Below are 18,316 nucleotides of genomic sequence, written 5' to 3'. Positions count from 1 at the left end.
AAAAAATTAAAAGTTCATCTTCAAGGGTCAAAGGAGATATCCTGTATCCTTTATCTCTTTGATGTGTTGAAGATATACTACAAGACTTTCTCTCTTTATACATATAACATATCATGGCATCAACAGCATCAAGAAGTGATTTTGACGAGAAGGAAAAGGAGAAGGATGTCAGGACCTCAAATATCGTTGCTGCAAGAGGTATGTCAATAACACGAATCAACAAATATGTGTAGCTATAGTAGTTCTGATATCTAACCAACCCAATCACCTACGTAGCCGTTGCAGATGCGATCAGAACTTCTCTTGGACCAAAGGGAATGGACAAAATGGTATGAGTACTCAGCTTACTGTGGACACTCTGTGATGGACACACGTCTAATTCTCAACTCCAAACAATACAGATCAGTTCACCAAATGGAGAGGTGATCATCAGTAATGATGGTGCCACCATCTTGAAGCACTTGGAGGTTAGACACCCTGCTGGTAAAATGGTAATGTCGTCACATCTATTGAACGATTACATCAAGTTCTAACAACTATATCACACCCAACCACCTCAACAACAACAACAACAGTTGGCAGAACTAGCAAAGGCTCAGGACATTGAGGCCGGTGATGGAACCACTTCAGTGTGTGTCATTGCAGGAGCATTGTTGTCTGCCGTTTCACAGTTAATGGCCAAGGGCATTCATCCATCGATCATCTCAGAGTCATTCAACTTGGCCTTGAACAAATCATTGGAAGTTCTCACCAACATGTCAACACCAGTCAGTCTGAGCGACAAGGCCAGTTTGGTCAAGAGTGCTATCACATCACTTAACTCAAAGGTGGTGTCACAGTACACCAACCTTGCGACGATCGCCGTCGATGCAGTGCTTGCCGTAATCAACCCAAGCACTGCCACCAATGTCAACCTCAAGGATATCAAGATCATCAAGAAGCTTGGTGGCACTATCGATGAGACTGAACTCATCCATGGCCTGGTGTTTGATCAGCACACAGCCCATGGCGCAGGTGGACCCACTCGTATTCAGAACGCCAAGGTTGGTCTCATTCAATTCTGTCTCTCTGCACCAAAGACCTACATGGACAACAACATCGTCGTCTCTGACTACACCAAGATGGACAAGGTGCTCAAGGAGGAGCCAAAGCTCATTCTTGAAATGTGCCGCAAGATTCAAAAGTCAGGTTGCAATGTTCTGCTCGTCCAAAAGTCCATCCTGAGAGACGCCCTCAACGAGTACTCTCTTCATTACTTGGCCAAGTTGAAGATTCTTGTCGTCAAGGATATTGAACGTGATGATATAGAGTTCATTTGCAACGTATGTTGGAACGTGGAGTTGTTTACAGTTGGACAGGGGGAGTTTGCTCACTTACTAATATCATCTTTCTTTTAGACTATTGGATGTACACCAATTGCCAACATAGAGTCATTTACACCAGACAAGCTCGGAAAGGCCGACTTGGTCGAGGAGGTTGGCACTACTGATGGTAAAATTGTAAAGATTACAGGTATCCCAAATCCAGGCAAGACTGTGACCATCTTGGCCAGAGGTTCAAACAAGCTGGTATTGGACGAGGCCGAGCGTTCAATCCATGACGCACTTTGTGTCATCCGCTCGTTGGTCAAGAAGAAGTTCCTCATTGCAGGAGGTGGTGCACCAGAGATTGAAGTGTCACAGCAAGTCACTGAATACGCCAAATCCCTCATGGGCAACACTAGCTACTGTGTTCGCGCCTACGCAGAGGCCCTGGAGATCATCCCATACACTCTGGCCGAGAATGCTGGACTCCACCCAATCAGCATTGTCACTGAGCTCCGAAACAAGCACGCACAAGGAGAGAAGAACGCAGGTATCAATGTCCGCAAAGGTGCCATTACCAACATTCTCCAGGAGAACGTTGTCCAGCCCCTGTTGGTTTCAACAAGTGCCCTCACACTTGCAACTGAGACTGTCATCATGTTGCTCAAGATCGATGACATTGTCACTGCCCGTTAACCAACTTGGATGCCTGCCGACAACTCTATAATGTCATAGTATAATATATAAATGTTCTCCACTGACTAAATATTTAGTGTTGACTATGTAGACACTGATACCTCTACCTACTACCAGTTCGATCTTATAAGATATATCATTTATTGTTATACAACGACTATTACTCCCATTCTGATGATTCGGAATCCGACTCGTCATCAGAGTACTCTTGCTTCTTTCCAGCTGGTGCCTTCTTCTTTTCAGAGGCGATACTCTGTCTTCTTCTTGACAGAGCAAGGAAGAGGTCAGACATAACATCTCCTCCTCCACTCTTCTTGGGTGGTGGTGCATCGTCCTCATCGTCAGAGTTGTCTCCCTTGGTCACAACCTTCTTCAAACGGTTCTTGTGACCATTACGAATGTCAGCCAAGAGGTTGCCAATGGCTGAGCCGTCCGATCCCTTCTGGTCATGATCACTGTCGTCCATTTCAGGTGCTGACGTTGGAGGGGGAGGAGGACGTGAGCTAGGAGGAGGAGGAGGTGGTGGGGGTGGAGGAGCAGATGAGGGAGGTGGAGGTGGAGGAGGAGGTGGAGGAGGAGCACCCGATGGAGGTGGAGGAGGAGGAGCACCAGAATTGCTTGGTGGTTGTACAGAGGTTGCAGGGCCTGCCATTGCTTCACCTCCGGCAGCGCTATCGAATATTGGCAGACTGGCGCTGACCTGGTTTGAGGGTGCGATACCAATTTGTTGCTCGGCTGCCCAACCGATATTCTCTGCAACGTTGGGCAATGGTAGATCCAATGGGAAGGAATTGTTTGGTAACTCGACAGGGTTGATCGTTGGATGATAGCCATCTCCTGGACCATTGGCTTGAACCTGAGTGTGATGGGATGGGGAGAGTTAGATACATATAATTACAATGACACGCATATATGTTGCGGAGATCATTACCAGAGTGTCACCCTTCTCAACGGTGACTGGAGCAGCACCAATCTTCTTCTTCTTATCGCCAAGAACTTGAGGCTTATCACTTTCGGTGCCAGAGAGATTGTCCAGCGTATTGGAGTATCTCTTGTATGGATTCTCTTGAGTGTTGAACAACAACAAGTTGGAGACACTTGGGATGTGATGTGGCAGTAAACCCAAACCCTCCTTTATAGAGATCTCCTTTGATGCTGCATCAATGCTCTTCTCGATAAATACCAAATCGTTGACCTCTAGATATGTATCTTGTGGTTTCTATTTGAAAGAAGAAGAAGAAGAAGAAGAAGAAGAAGAAGAAGAAGAAGAAGAAGAAGAAGAATAATATCATTAGTGTTGTGTAGAACTACACATATCTGCTAATAAGTACATACTGCAGTGACATCATGGAGATGGTAGTGCGATGGTTTGAATGGAGCACGGGCTTTATCAGAGTATAGTGGACTGTAATCTATCCATTCTTTGTTGGCAGGATACTTTGCGCTGCTGAACACAGTGATGGCATTCCTGCTTCCAACTATCTGGTTGACTTTGAACTTGATATGGATTATTATTAACAACATTAATATATGTGGATCTCATCCTAGATCAACTTGACATACTTGTGCATTATTAAGTCTATTGGTAACACTGTCTATTCTTGACTTTTCTTTCGATACACGAGAACTGATCGATGTATAGACTTCGTTAAAGACTTTATCCAACTTGTCAAGAGCATCAACGATTTGTAGTATTGACTCTGGCTCTCTGAGACCATTGGACACAACTGGTACCTGATAGATCTGTGCAGAAGACATTATATCTTATTATCTATCTCTATCTTTGTGTATGTTTTGGAGTATTAGTGAAACAAAAATGAGAGAGATAAAGTTTTTTTGGTTGGCTTTTCTCTTGAAGTTTCTAGTTGAGTAAAAATCTTTATTGTTTTTTTGACTAAACAGGGTTGTTTGCAGAGGTGTACAAAGCATAGAGTTCTGGATGATTGCGACCAAGTGTTTCAGGGTCAATCATATAACAAACAAACATCGATACCACTCCAGAATAGATAACCTCCAAGTTGATGCGTATATAACAAAAGGTGAGGATGAATGCTGTTAGACCTCCATAGGAAAGATGTAGTCCATTGACCGCTACAAAGTGTCCAATGATGCCTCCAATCATTCCACCAACTAAACAGGTAACAAAGATAACTGTTCTCACGTAGATCTGGTTGGTCACGAGCTCAGATTGTCTTCGTTTGAACAACTCGACAGTGTCTTTAGCAGCCTGGCAGTATGACTTTCCATAGATGGCCACCTGTGTAAATGTGTACGTGTTGAAAAGTTGTAGAACGTTGCGCAATAGATACAATAAGCCATGGAGGATGCAGCCAAGGAGTCGGACAATGAGGTTCATCGATCCACTCATTTGGATCGACAAAACGTTGAGTGTGTCCACGATTGATATCAGCAGAGAGCCGTAGCAGATGGATCCAAATGACGTGGTCATGGCTCTATTTAGAGATCTAAGAGTTGGATACTCTGGCATGCTGGCACCACTTTCATCCATAAAGTACCAAGATGCAAACAGACCACTCACTGTTGTGTGAACTACGTTCTTGATAACGTTGTACATCCAGTAGGCGGCAAACACAAGGTAGATGAAAAAGAATCCAAACAAGATGCCATCAAATGATCTGGAGATCAGTTCCATCACTGTGATCAATATGACAAACCACACGATGGTGATAAACCATGCTACGATGGACACTCGGATTACTGCTCTATACTCTTTAGTAGATATGAATCAAGTTAGTAAGCTGTTGGAGAATATTGTTGGAGGAGTGTAGACGTCTAGTATTACATACTCAAGGCAAGTTTGGTAGAGGATGACAAGAGTGCTGATGTAAAGTCCATCCTATTCCTCCTTGTTATATAGACCACAATCAATACGATGGACCACATCAAGGATAACACTCCGCAAATAAACGATTGCAGTAGGAGCAGTATAGTTATTGGAATACTAAGCACAATGCCAAGGATAAAGGTCCATTTGACCAGAGGCTTGGAGCGGTTGATGGCACAACAAAACCAGATTCCAGCAAAGAGGGCAGCCACCATAGAAGCAACAAAGTTCATCCAGAGCAACTGATAAATGAAGTAGGACGAGTCAGAACTACTGCTATCATCACCATATGTAGGGCTGGGATCAGGAGCAGGGTCGGATATAATGAAGGTTATTCCAAACAATACACCAACTCCAAGAATATAGGTGACAAAGAGAACGATAAAGAGTATATCTTGGTATTTTGGAGCAGTTGGTTTGCGATTGGTATTCTCTTGGCGATTTCCTTCATCAAGTTCAACAGGTTGGAGGACCGATTGCACGTTGGACTGATCATGAGATTCTTTTAACAATGGTTGTGATTGAGGTTCCGGTGTTGGTGTATATTCAGTATCAATTGAGTTGACTGTCATATATTGTGGAATTAAGTATTGTTGTGATTGATTATTATTGTTATTATTATTATTTGGGTCATCTTGTGCCATTCTTTAGGTAGTTGTCAAAGATGAGAGTTTGGTTTGAATTGAGATAGATTTAATTGTTTCGTACAATACATATATATATGTATTTCGATTCAATCATAAATATATATTCAATATTTAATTAATTCATATATAAATGGTTTGGATAAATTACAACAACCACAACTAATATACACACCCCAACACAAAATTATTTTGAGATCGATCATCACCATCATAACAACTGCTGATGATCCCCCAATTAAATTATAATTGTTAACTACAATATATACCAACTTATTATTATCCATATGTAAATTCTCTGATATTTATTTAAATTGTGATAATACCAAACTCTCTTTTCCATTAATAAAATCTATATATTTGTTTGAACCATGGTGAGATAGAAGCATTAACTATGAATGTTTTTTTTTATTGTTTGATGCCAAAGTTCATTTTTGTACAGTGTATACAATTAGATAGTCAGAAGAAATGAATATTAATGACAAGGTCAACACGATAGTATCATACCTAGCTCACATTCGAATATATCACGACACCAATAGGGTCAGAGTGGATGTCACTGATGTATTTAGGTTCTTCCCCAACCTCGTACCCAGCTATGGAAGTATGTACTTTGATGGCTATCAACTTGATTAGGTGGTTCGAGCAACTACTAACCTTTCATCTTACAACTACTCTTTGACGACAAACAACAACACCTATAGATAGAGGCGTAGGTAACACATTGATATTCCTTAAAGGTACCATTCCAATCATCTATCGACAGATCACCTACTATATACCAATCGTGGTTTGGATACCAGAGAACTTTCCACTGGCCCCACCAGTTATCGTGTTGGACCCTACACCTGACATGGATATAGTCAGGGGTCATCCACAGGTTGGCGATGGTGGTATTTGTCTTCATCAGTATCTCACACAATGGGTCTGGTCATGCAACATTGCACAGAGTATCAAGATACTATGCGACACATTTAGTGCCTATCCACCTCTGATCACTAAACATGCTCAGCAGCCACAACAACAGCAACAACAACAATCTCCACCTTTCTCTAAAACTGGTCAACCTCAAGCGAACCAAAGCTCACCCTCACCTGTGACTACCAGGAGGAACGAAACAGAGGAGGCACTCCAAAAATGCACGGAGAAGCTTCAGGTACTTCTCTCCTCGTTCTACCACACCACATCCAAAGAGATTGAGAACTACATTGCACACAATGGCAGCCTGGAGGAAAGGACAGCAAGGATATCTCAAGAGGTTGAGGCCCTCAACAAGGAACTCTCAAACTGTGAGGTGATGATTATCAATGTCACCGAGAGGAATGATCAATATGATAGGTGGCTTCTGGAGAACAAGAGAGACGACAAGGACGTCGACATTGACAGTCTGTCCGAGCCAAGAGAGCCCATAACACGACAGTTACTTCAATTGGTGTCAGAGGACCAGACAATAGAGGACACACTGTACTATCTCGACAAGGCCCTTCAGAAGCAGAGGATATCCTTGGAGGAGTACCTAAAGAGTGTACGTTCCTTAAGCCGAGAGCAGTTCATGATCAGAGCAACAATCAAAAAGGCACAACAGCAGCTCCAGTTCAACATGTTTTATACTGCCACTGTACAATAAACCAATCTCTATCTAATCAATTGAAGGTCAGGATGTCTTTGGATGAAGGTGTGCTTGGTGGGATAGCCTTGGTAGACCTTCTTCTTGAGGGAGCCTTCCCACTTGTTGCTTTGGTCTATCTTTTAGTGTTAGTAAGTTGTACTTGTTGTTGTTGTTGTTGTTGTTGTTGTCAACTTACTGATGTAGGGGTGGTAGCGATGACAGTTACATCTTCTGTCCTGAGGTCAGAGGCCTTCTGGTCCCCCTGATGGCGGTCATTGACATTGTACGAGTAGACTGGAGGAAGTGGACTGATGGGATTGTTGTTGTGGATATATGGAACAATCTCCAGTTGGCTCAGACTTGGATTGTCATCACAATTAACAGGAGCCTGAACATTCTTGGGGTAAGCGGTTGTGGATGCCACTGGGAAGACCTCCTTCACCTTCTGGTCATCCAGAAATTTGTAGTGCTCAATCAATCTCTCTTTGTCCATCTTTAGTAGGTTGTTCCTCTCCTCCAATATGTTCAGCTGAATGTTCTTCTCCTGTTATCACCCTTTTTGTATCAGTATATGCTATTCCTAATGACCATGATCACTTACCGTTAGCTTCTTTGATTGGAGATCCCTATCCTTGTATGACTTGTCAAGGTCTGTTTCCAAATCAGAGAGTCTCTTCACATATGATTGGATAGCCTGGTCTTTCTCTGTGTTCTTGGAGAGAAGCAGTGATTGATCATCCTCCAGTTGATTCTTTGCTGAAATGAGCCTCCTGTTCTCTTCAAATTGGGTCTCCATCTCCTTCTCCAGATATAGAATCCTGACACTACTTGATTCCATCTTGTTGGTAAGGTATTCGTTCCTTTCTTTGGCCGTCTTGAGCTCCTTCTCAAGATTGATGTGCTCATCTTTATAGGCCAATAAACTTGTACACTCCTTCTCCACCGACTCTAGATGAACTCTTTGGGATTCGTTAGTTGCCTGCAACCTGTGTAGTGTAAAAGTCAGTTAAATATAGTAATTATTTAGATGTACCAATATTAATCTTACTCTTCAATCTCTATGACCATTCTATCCTTCTCATCATTCAACGTCATGTTCTTTGCTTTCAACTCTTGTGTTTGTTCTTGTTGCTTCTGTATGTCCTTCTCATACTGAGAGGTGAGACCTGAGAGTTGATGCTTGAGAGATGAAGTATCAACATCCTTCTGGGTGATGGTCTCCTGGAGCAGTGACACCTGATCCACAAGCTCTTGTAGCCTCGAGTTTGTGGCCTCTAAGTACCTGGATTGTTTGTCCAACTCATCCCTCTTTAGTTGGAGCTCCTTCTCAATAGTGGATTTCTTATTGAGTAGTGTCTTTTGGTCCGACTCCATCGAGCTCAGGTCAATCTTGTTCTTCACTAGGTAATCGTAAGAATGTTAGACAATCCGACCACATCAACCATCTTAAGCCAGAATTTTACTACTTACAGATCTTGTCTTGGCAATCCTTGATCTCTCTTTCATACTCCATCCTCAGACAATCCAGGTCCTTTTGCATTGATATCTCGGTCTGTGATTCTGTTGACATGTTAGTGACTTAGAGACCACCGTTTCTTGCCAAGCATACATACTCTCTTTGATAGTCTCTTCATGAAGAATGATCTGACCGGACATCTTCTCAATGGTGCAAGCGGCGTTCTGAATATATTCATTGGTCTCCTGGCTCCTCCTTTCAACCTTGTCAGCCAGTTGGTCAATTGAGCTTCTCTTGTCCTCATATTGCTCCAGACTTTCTTGTATGGCCTTGTTGAGAAGTTTTGTTGACTTGAGCTCCACCTCAACCTTGTTCATCTGGGTCTCAAGGTCATTGAACTTTAGTCTGAGTAGGTGGTTCTCGTTCTGGATTGCTTTGATAGAGTCTTCCTTGTTCCTCAACTCATCACCAAGAGAAACAATCTTCTCATTGAGCATCAACTTGATAGCTTCATTGTTGTGGTAGTTATATTCAAACTCATCTGAAGTCAGCAGAGAAATAAGGTTAGTTGATTTTCAAAATGGTACATTGGGTACAAATATCTTACCAATTGACTCCAATAGTTTCTTCAAAAGCTTCATTGGATACTCTAGATCAATATCAGACTGATCGTCCACCATACACTGTTGTTGGTCATCAAAGGATTGGGTGGAGATGTTGTTGGCGGCCTGGGTATCTTGGCCAACAATTTGTATGTTTGTTGAGTTCCTTGGCAATGGTCTTGCGTCTTGTATGGTAGTCTTTCCAGATGTGGCAGCTGGTGTTACTGGTAGCTTGTTGAATGGAAGAGGGGATGATGGAACAGACTTGGAGTTGGCAGATCCTCTGGCAGCAGACATTGGTGACTCAAAAAGGTGGCTGTTGGACGATGCAAACACAGTTGGAGACTTCATCCTTGATATGTCCTTGGTCGATGTCTTTTCTGAGGATGAGTTCATATTATAGATTGATGAATGGTTGTTATTGGTTTGGTGTTTGTTGTCCCCATTGTTGTTGCTGTTGTATGAGGGCAATGGGATATTCTTTGTGACCAAAGGTGTAAAGAGGAAAGATGATTGTTGTTGTTTTTGATGATGAGATTGAAATGATGGACGCTGAGTTGAAGATGACGAAGATGAAAGTGGTGGCACGGATGATTGATGTTGGTCAATCAACATTGTGGCAAAGGAGAGGTTTGGAATGTCATTGTTGTCACCACCGACAATGGGTTGTTTGTTCATAGACAATGATGACATATCATTGTTGTAATAGAACTGCGCAGCTTGGGACTCCATTTTGGTTGAGGATGAACGTTGTAGCTGATGACTAGTCTATCTAAATAACAATGCAATCTCCACAACTACTGAGAGTGAACAGACATTGTTGGTGTAAATGGTTGTGTCTCTAACATGATTCTTTCCTCCTCATTTCCAAGCATTGATCTGTATCTACAAAAAAGGAAATGATTATTGTAGTTATTGTTGATAAAGTGTTTAGATCTGGATTCAATACAGTAGTTGGACACTTTTAACCCGATTTTATTTAAATTAATTAAAAAAAAAGTTTGTCCTGGGGGTCATAGAGAGTGCAAGTGGGAAACGAATCACGCATCCTTTTTGTCTTTAGAACAGATAAACACAACTCAACACACATAATACAACAACAACTACAACATGAGCTCTCGAAGTATCAACTCGACAACACAGTTTGATTACTCTCAATACAGCAGTATAGGAGGCACCAATCCATCAGTAGCTGGTGCTGCTTCTTCACAACACCACATCGACACTAGCCTATTGTTGGCTACGGAACAGACAAACGATGGCAACGATGCGAATGGAGGTGGACCACCAAAGACACAAAAGTATAAAGAGAGAAGAAGTAATCAGAACGTTGCCAGCAGGAACTACAGGCAACGAAAGAAACTTCATATCAAAGAGATGGAGGACAGGGTAAGATCATCTACACGATTATTCATTTATATAATAGTAGTTAGTTTGTTGGATTCTAATAATAACATGTTATCAACAATAGCTTCATCAATTAATGGTAGAGAACGAAACATTAAAGAGTGATATGAGCAAGTTTGGAAGCAATCCAACCGAACTCATGCGAATACCTCCTGATATGGGCACTCAAATGGCACAGGTTAGAAAGACCATCATCAGTATCGATCAGGCGATAAGGAATGGAGAACCTGATGCTGTGCTCAGCTCCCTCCTGAAGGACTTTTATGTACATAAACAGAACTCAATCACCTACCGCGAGAAGGAAATTGAAAAGGTATGCATAATAGTAGACGATTGTTAACCACTGAACCTTGTTGTCCACTAACCAAGTACTTGTTATTGTTTTCCAGTTTGTTCATCCATTCTCACATATTAAGCTCACAATGCTCGGTTTCAAACCATTGACCAACCCTTGGTCCGACTTTGTGATCAACTCCAACCATTCAGACTGGTGGAAACATTACTCAATCAAGGCCAACATTTCAAAGGAACAAAACCAGAACCTATCAAACATCTGGCATCGATACTGCGAGGAAGAGGTCAAGCTTCAGAAGGATCTGACTGAGGTGGATGAGAAGATCCAGCAGTTCTACCTCTCCAAGGTGTTTGTCATGCCAAACATTGAGGATCTGTTGACCAAGGCGCAGTCAACCTCTGCACCCCTGAACGACCTCACAGACTCTGACAGGGTAGACACGAGCGAGATACTTGAGTTCACATTCAACCTGGAGCGTCTTAAGCAGGTGTTCATCAGAGGATGTCGCATGCTTATGGAGACCTCCAAACAGATGAGCAAATATCTCAACGTACGTCAAGAGGCAATGTTGGTGGTACTACTCGACGCCAACTCTAAATATGTCCTCTCCAACTTGGAAATGGCCAACAACCTTTGGGAGCAGTTGAGCCAAACCAAACAAGGTTCCTCTTCATCAACATCAGTTCCATCATATAATAACATCAATAACCAGCAGCAACAACAGCAGCACCGCCAATCTATGCATCAACAACACAACAACAGTGGTAGTGTATTAGTACAACCAAACAATGTAGCACAGCCACCTCCGACCAGTGTATATAATGCACCCTCTACAACATCAATCTACAGCAACGATATATCAGCCGATTTCATTTCTCCCTATCAACAACAAACCAGCCATCCAAACAATAGCCAACCATACAGCTTTACCACTGCTACTCCATACAATCAACCTCACCAACAACATCATCAACTACATCATCAACAACAACAACATCAACAAGTTGACATTGAGCACATTCTACCAACACTTAACAACACTGGTGGCTACTATCAAGGGACACACACCTATCAAGGTTATCCACCAAATTGACAACATTCACTTCATACGGACATACTACTACTTTCACACATTGTTTAGATCAAACAGAATAAACATACGAGGTAAACTGCTGCCTTTGCTCATTTTATAAGGATCATGATTGTAGCCACTATTAACAAGATGACTGCTTGGTGTCACCTTAGTTGAGGTTGACGGCTGGCAAGATTGTGCCGACACTCTCACCGAATCCAACGTTGTATCCGTTGCCTCTGCAAACACCACTCATAATAACGGTGTCACCGTCGAGAAGGAATCTCCTCTCCTCGCTTCCAAGTGATACTGTCTTGGTACCCTTCCAGCAGAGCTCCAACATTGAACCATAGCTGTCTGGTGTCTATAATATATATAATATGTATGTTAGTAATTGCACCTTATGATTGATCCAATTGGATACTTACTGGTCCACTGATCGTTCCAGTTCCCAACATGTCACCAGCTCTGAGGTTGCATCCACTGATGGTGTGGTGAGCCAATTGTTGAGTGAGGGACCAGTACATGTACTTCAAGTTGGAGGTGCTAACAATTGCTGGCTTCTCCATCTTTGGTGACTTGATTGCAACAGTCAGCTCAATGTCATAGGTGGTCTTGCCAGACTCTTGCAAGTATCCCAATGGAGTTGGATCCTGTAAAAATAAAGGATATTGAGTTGTTAGGCTAGATATATAATGATTGAAACAACTAGGTACTGTACATACTTGAGTTGGAGGAAGGACAGCAAATGGCTCAAGGGCATCAAGAGTTACGATCCATGGAGAGATAGTAGAACCAAAGTTCTTTGCCAAGAATGGTCCAAGTGGGACGTACTCCCACTTTTGGATGTCACGAGCCGACCAGTCATTGAGAAGGACGAGTCCAAAGATGTGTTCCTTGGCCTTGCCAATGGGGACTGGAGAACCAAGGTTGTTTCCGGTGCCAATGAAGGCGCCCATCTCCAGCTCAAAGTCCAGAAGCTTGCATGGACCAAAGGATGGTGCGGGGTCATCATCGCCCTTGGTCTGGCCATGGGGTCTGTGCAGGTTGGTTCCTGACACGACGATGCTTGAGGAACGACCATGGTAGCCAACGGGCAGATGAGTCCAGTTTGGCATCAAAGCGTTCTCTTTGCCACGGAACATAATGCCAACGTTGGTGGCGTGCTCCTTGGAGGCATAAAAGTCGGTGTAGTCTCCGATGCGAGCAGGCAGTAACATGGTGACGTTTGACTGAGGGAAGAAGACAATGTTACGAAGGGTCTGGTTGTCTCTGATCTCTGCGTTGTCGCTGCTCAGCAATCTCTGAAGAGTAGTTCTGGCCTCTGTCCAGGCATCTCTTCCCAACTCCATGAAGGCATTGAGTGAGTCCTAAGAAGATCAACAACATGAATAGAGGGAGAAGATTAATAAGTCTATCGATTAGAGGTGGTCAGATGCAGTAGTACATACACTGTGGAACACTGTAGTGTGGTTCAAGAGTGGACCATTGAAGAGACCATTGTCAACCAAGACGGAGAGGTCACAGACCTGATCACCGATGGCAACTCCGACTCTTGGTGTTGCTTGTGGAGTTGGTTTGAACACGCCATAAGGCAAGTTCTGGATTGGGAAGTGAGAGTCAGCTGAGACCTGAATGAAGCTCTGCATTATTGTTGTTGTTATTGTAGTAGGAGTAGGAGTAGTAGGAGTTGGTTGGTTGATGATGGTGGGAAAGAGTATTGTGGACGTGAAGATGATGATTATGACGAAGAATGTGTGTTGCAGTTGTTGAACCAACGCCATAGAAGTGGGTGATGAGTGAACAAAAGAATGGAACTGCGTTGTGGAACTAGTTTTTGTTCAGCAGAAAAAATAATCTGCAGATTATTTTGCAAAATTGGGACCCGAGAACGCAAATCTTTTTTCAACTTCACACGTCCAAAACTGAGATTAGAATGAATAATGATTGGACAACAATTCTATTTTGAATTACAATTCTTGAATTGGTTGTGTGTTCTATTATTCTAAAGGTAGGTTGTTGACAAGGTGGGGAGCCCAGTGTGATGTCATCTTCAATGAAGATAAAAAAATTATTAATCAAAGTGTCCAATCAAACACACCGTTTCAAATTGTCCAACCAAAAACATGTCTGTTCAGCCAATAGGAGCAATTGGAAGTAATCATGTATTCTATTGAATCAACCAATTTCTGTCCCTTTCCAATATATAAAGATCTTCATCATCATTATTGTTAATATCATAACAATTAGAGATAGATAAAAATATAGAGATACAATTTCACCTTAAATCTTATGATTTAAATATTTACAGTATTTCCTTTTATCCATCCATATAATCTAACTACATACTCCATCCTCCATCCATACAATAATATTGTCAATTACCACTTTAATAACTTGTCCATACACCTCTATTGTAATTAAATAGACCATTTATAAACACAACATAATATATCAAACCATGAGGTCCCATTTGACCTTTGACATTATAATTATCTTTGTGATGCTGATTATAGTTTGTAAACTTAACAATCCAGAGGCATCAGCAGCCACATGTAAGGCCAACGTTCAGCAGCAGCCAAGTCTATCGATCCCAAGCTCCCCTGACTATATTGACACGAGCAACATTCGAGTGTCATCATCGTCCAGTGTGCCAACCAAGCTTCAAAATGAGGGATTTGCATTCGTACTCATGCTGACCATATGTGTTGCCCTCTTCTCTGCAATTACATTGAAATAAAACACCACGATGGCGTACTCGTCACAGTTGATCTATACCAAGTTCACTCCATTTATCATCACCAGTTGGATGAGGTCTCTCTGTGTTTGCAACAGTATTGCTGAATGTTCTGATCCCTGTAAAGAAAAGGTATAGATCATAATAGAGGTAGTGAAACCTTTTGGGTTAGTCCTCTTGCCTCATATGTGTGTGTCTCTCTCTAGAGTTAACACATACATTCATCTGGTAACTTTTCTTGTGCCCATTGAATATCTATTGTATCAATGAGCAATCTATTGCAATTAGTATGAATTGAAGTAACGAAGGAGCTATCTGACATGTTATAATGTAATGTTGTTGAGATACAAAAGGTGACATGCGAATGAAGATAAAACTATGTGGGACTTGTTGATGTTCCCCTCCTTGTTATCTCTTTTGTGGTTTCGAAACACAACAACAACAACACCCCACCACTCAATCAATCAGAAACTATTTCCAACTTTCAAAGAGATAATCATCAGAAGATTCAACAACAGGAAGATGGATAACACCGCTGAACATCCAAGGATATTGATACCAGAACTATGTAAACAATTCTATAGCTTGGGATGGGTCACTGGTACAGGTGGAGGAATCAGTATAAAGCATGAGTGCGTACTAGTACTACCTATCGATCACAATCATCATTGTCCAATGATTGGATGGACCATTACACTAACCATTGACAACGACGATTGATGTTCATGCGTAATCCTCTCTCTCTCTCTCACACAGCAAGGAAATCTATATAGCAGCATCAGGTGTACAGAAGGAGCGAATAATAGGTGAGGATATCTTTGTGATGGACGAGAATGAGAACGAGTTGTCTGCACCACCATTGTACAAGAATCTGAGACCTAGTCAGTGCACTCCATTGTTCTTCAATGCCTACCGTATGAGAGGTGCTGGTGCTGTCATCCATACACACTCTCAGCATGCAGTCATGGTCACACTGCTCTACGACAAGGAGTTTGTCATCACACATCAAGAGATGATCAAGGGCATCGTCAGAGGTCATGGACCAGATGCCAAGTATCTGCAGTACCACGACCGATTGGTCGTACCAATCATTGAGAACACGCCACACGAGAGAGATCTCAAGCAGCGAATGGCACGTGCCATGGAGGCCTATCCAGAGGCCTCGGCAGTGTTGGTGCGTAGACATGGCGTCTATGTATGGGGTGCTGACTGGGTCAAGGCAAAGACCATGACCGAGTGCTTTGACTATCTCTTTGAGATTGCTGTCAAGATGAAGCAACATGGAATCAACCCAGCACTAGAACCAGTTCAGAATAAAGAGTGTTGCTACGACTGCTAGTATTCATACATAGATAAGTCCGTCAAGGAAAAGATATATCGAGCTTATCGACTTGCTCGTACAATGAATCCTTTATAGTTTGGTGATCGTCCAACAGGTGGTCTGGTAGTCTCTTTGAAATGAGGTATTGATTCAAGATGTTTGCTATATCCTTTGAAGTAGTGGCCTGTATTAGGTGGGTGCGCAATGCAGCCACATCACCATACTGTGACAATGGTTGGCAATAGTTCCTGATGTGTACACCAATACTCTTTATAGATTGACCACTATATAGTGCATTCTGTTGCTCGATTAGAATTGCATGTTCCACCATTGCAGTGAGTTTATCCTTTAGTGATGATTGATTGCCGTTCACATCACTAAAGAACCAAGGATTACCATATGTTCCTCTTCCAACCATGATACCATCCAGCTGATTATATGTATTCAACTTATCACGACACTGTTCCATTGATTCCAGATCTCCATTGCCAAATATTCTCGTTGTTGTAGAATCACCACGTTGCCGCAGAGTCCTTCCAACGACATCATCTTCCCAATGTGCCGGACAATTGGACAACTCCTTCTTTGTCCTCAAATGTAGTGTAAGGAGTTGTGGCTCTGTCTGTAGCAGAATAGGTATCCAACGATCAATGTCAATGTGATCGAAACCAATTCTCGTCTTTACAAACACAGGCAATGCATTGTCCACGCCGTCCTTTGTAGCCTTTATAATATCACCAGCAGCCATTGGGTCCAAAATGAGAGCGGAGCCTGCAGACTGTCTTTCCACTACCTTTCTAACAGGACAACCCATATTGATATCGATGGCATCAAAGCCTTGATCTCGGACGATTCTTGCAGCCTCTTTAAACTTCTTTGCATCATGACCAAATAGCTGACAAACTATTGGTCGTTGTATTGAATGATAGGCCATTTGTCTTTTGAATTTGTTTGGGTTGGCAATCAGACCATCCACTGAAACAAACTCTGTCCATGTCATGAATGAACTGTCTGTCGTAGTGACAGTATCAGAGAGTTGAGACATCTTTGATTTAAGTGAAACGATCTGTCTAAAGGCATAGTCTGTTACATCGACCATTGGTGCCATAGCATATCTATATATCTTTGTTTTGTTTGACATTGATATAATAACAATAAAAGATAGGTAGTATAATAATGTATTAATGTATGATTGATTGAATGAATGAATGAATGGATGAATGGATGTCATTATCTCTGTAGTTGACAACAATGACGACGACCTTGTCACTGAACGAAGACAACAACAAAACGACAATCACACGCACACACTCACCACCATAGATCAAACTTAAGCAGTTTTATAGCACTCTTCTTTCAACTCTCCCAAGTATGGAATCTCACGATATCTCTCGGCAAAGTCCAATCCATAGCCAATGATGAATACCATTGGAATGTCAAAGCCTAGATACTTGATGGGCACATCTGTTTTGAGACCCTCCTTCTTGCGCAAGAGTACACAGGTGTTGATCGAACGTGGCAAACGATCGTGGAGCATTCCGAGCAGATGCTTCAGTGTCAGTCCACTGTCGATGATGTCCTCTACGACAATGACATCCTTGCCCTCGATCGACTCCTTCAGGTCCATGTTGATCTTGACGACACCACTGCTGCTGGTGGAGTGACCATAGCTCGAAATCGACATAAAGTCCAATGAGACCAATGTGTTTGGCAGATGCACACTACGCACCAGATCAGACATAAACATGAATGATCCCTTCAATATTCCTATGAATACCAACTCTTTTGAGTCTTTGTAGTCCTATAATAGGTTATATAAATATATATATATATGTGAGTGATCATGTCTTATTTTATGATGACAAATACAACATAACAGATGATGCATTAACAGTGACATACGGCCTCAATCATTTTACCCATCTGGGCCACTCTTTGCTTAATATCATCCTCAGTGTAGAGGACTTGCTTAACGTTTGGATGAATGTTTGCCATTATTTATATAATATATATTTATCTATTTGTGTAAGATGTGATTAATATTCGTTGATCGAAAGAAAACCTCCTCCTCTTCGCTTCTGTTGTTGCACGATGGCGACCACTCCAATTTTAGTGTTCAATTCGTAGTTCAACACAAACATCTCCAACCACATTCATCATCAATTTCATTCTTCTCCCATCAGAATCTATCTATCTCTAATTCTTTGTATATATATATATATATATATATTATAAACAATGACAAATATTATAGAATATATAGCAGTGATTGGGTTTCATCATCAATATGGCAACAGACTTGAACATATTTACCCGCAACTCAGTGAT

General features: G+C 42.0%; 11 protein-coding genes across 11 annotated transcripts; 5 read left to right on the top strand and 6 right to left on the bottom strand.

The window, feature by feature from the left end:
- Nucleotides 1-113: 113 nt before the first annotated feature.
- On the top strand, nucleotides 114-2,000 carry SAMD00019534_007670 (hypothetical protein; the record flags this gene model as incomplete). The annotated part of the gene is made up of 5 exons (XM_012904200.1): nucleotides 114-198; nucleotides 277-329; nucleotides 402-491; nucleotides 576-1,322; nucleotides 1,398-2,000. 5 exons carry the CDS (start codon nucleotides 114-116, stop codon nucleotides 1,998-2,000), a joined length of 1,578 nt encoding a protein of 525 aa, XP_012759654.1.
- Nucleotides 2,001-2,160: 160 nt separating this feature from the next.
- On the bottom strand, nucleotides 2,161-3,758 carry SAMD00019534_007660 (hypothetical protein; the record flags this gene model as incomplete). The annotated part of the gene is made up of 4 exons (XM_012904199.1): nucleotides 2,161-2,856; nucleotides 2,932-3,219; nucleotides 3,336-3,497; nucleotides 3,564-3,758. The coding sequence occupies 4 exons, from the start codon at nucleotides 3,756-3,758 to the stop codon at nucleotides 2,161-2,163; spliced, it is 1,341 nt and encodes a 446-aa protein (XP_012759653.1).
- Nucleotides 3,759-3,912: 154 nt separating this feature from the next.
- SAMD00019534_007650 (hypothetical protein) lies at nucleotides 3,913-5,264 on the bottom strand (the record flags this gene model as incomplete). Its single annotated transcript, XM_012904198.1, has 2 exons — nucleotides 3,913-4,730; nucleotides 4,808-5,264. Coding segments are annotated over 2 exons (1,275 nt in total), but the record flags the coding sequence as incomplete, so codon positions are not given.
- Nucleotides 5,265-5,957: 693 nt separating this feature from the next.
- Nucleotides 5,958-7,116, top strand: SAMD00019534_007640 (hypothetical protein; the record flags this gene model as incomplete). Its single annotated transcript, XM_012904197.1, has 2 exons — nucleotides 5,958-6,093; nucleotides 6,194-7,116. 2 exons carry the CDS (start codon nucleotides 5,958-5,960, stop codon nucleotides 7,114-7,116), a joined length of 1,059 nt encoding a protein of 352 aa, XP_012759651.1.
- Nucleotides 7,117-7,132: 16 nt separating this feature from the next.
- Nucleotides 7,133-9,849, bottom strand: SAMD00019534_007630 (hypothetical protein; the record flags this gene model as incomplete). Its single annotated transcript, XM_012904196.1, has 7 exons — nucleotides 7,133-7,231; nucleotides 7,295-7,642; nucleotides 7,700-8,084; nucleotides 8,147-8,498; nucleotides 8,569-8,658; nucleotides 8,712-9,095; nucleotides 9,162-9,849. The coding sequence occupies 7 exons, from the start codon at nucleotides 9,847-9,849 to the stop codon at nucleotides 7,133-7,135; spliced, it is 2,346 nt and encodes a 781-aa protein (XP_012759650.1).
- Nucleotides 9,850-10,266: 417 nt separating this feature from the next.
- On the top strand, nucleotides 10,267-11,951 carry SAMD00019534_007620 (hypothetical protein; the record flags this gene model as incomplete). The annotated part of the gene is made up of 3 exons (XM_012904195.1): nucleotides 10,267-10,545; nucleotides 10,628-10,876; nucleotides 10,980-11,951. 3 exons carry the CDS (start codon nucleotides 10,267-10,269, stop codon nucleotides 11,949-11,951), a joined length of 1,500 nt encoding a protein of 499 aa, XP_012759649.1.
- Nucleotides 11,952-12,099: 148 nt separating this feature from the next.
- Nucleotides 12,100-13,579, bottom strand: SAMD00019534_007610 (hypothetical protein; the record flags this gene model as incomplete). The annotated part of the gene is made up of 4 exons (XM_012904194.1): nucleotides 12,100-12,294; nucleotides 12,359-12,583; nucleotides 12,656-13,300; nucleotides 13,382-13,579. The coding sequence occupies 4 exons, from the start codon at nucleotides 13,577-13,579 to the stop codon at nucleotides 12,100-12,102; spliced, it is 1,263 nt and encodes a 420-aa protein (XP_012759648.1).
- An 812-nt stretch (nucleotides 13,580-14,391) lies between these two features.
- On the top strand, nucleotides 14,392-14,667 carry SAMD00019534_007600 (hypothetical protein; the record flags this gene model as incomplete). The annotated part of the gene is made up of 1 exon (XM_012904193.1): nucleotides 14,392-14,667. A coding segment is annotated over one exon (276 nt), but the record flags the coding sequence as incomplete, so codon positions are not given.
- A 498-nt stretch (nucleotides 14,668-15,165) lies between these two features.
- On the top strand, nucleotides 15,166-16,006 carry SAMD00019534_007590 (hypothetical protein; the record flags this gene model as incomplete). The annotated part of the gene is made up of 2 exons (XM_012904192.1): nucleotides 15,166-15,299; nucleotides 15,424-16,006. Coding segments are annotated over 2 exons (717 nt in total), but the record flags the coding sequence as incomplete, so codon positions are not given.
- Nucleotides 16,007-16,034: 28 nt separating this feature from the next.
- SAMD00019534_007580 (hypothetical protein) lies at nucleotides 16,035-17,159 on the bottom strand (the record flags this gene model as incomplete). Its single annotated transcript, XM_012904191.1, has 2 exons — nucleotides 16,035-16,999; nucleotides 17,036-17,159. Coding segments are annotated over 2 exons (1,089 nt in total), but the record flags the coding sequence as incomplete, so codon positions are not given.
- Nucleotides 17,160-17,318: 159 nt separating this feature from the next.
- Nucleotides 17,319-17,983, bottom strand: SAMD00019534_007570 (hypothetical protein; the record flags this gene model as incomplete). The annotated part of the gene is made up of 2 exons (XM_012904190.1): nucleotides 17,319-17,789; nucleotides 17,891-17,983. 2 exons carry the CDS (start codon nucleotides 17,981-17,983, stop codon nucleotides 17,319-17,321), a joined length of 564 nt encoding a protein of 187 aa, XP_012759644.1.
- Between the last annotated feature and the right edge of the window lie 333 nt (nucleotides 17,984-18,316).

Source organism: Acytostelium subglobosum (genome assembly GCF_000787575.1).
Source record: "Acytostelium subglobosum LB1 DNA, scaffold: scaffold1, whole genome shotgun sequence".
Lineage (NCBI taxonomy): Eukaryota > Evosea > Eumycetozoa > Acytosteliales > Acytosteliaceae > Acytostelium > Acytostelium subglobosum.
The sequence above is the reverse complement of the archived record's forward strand: the minus strand, read 5'-3'. Positions and strand labels throughout refer to the sequence as shown.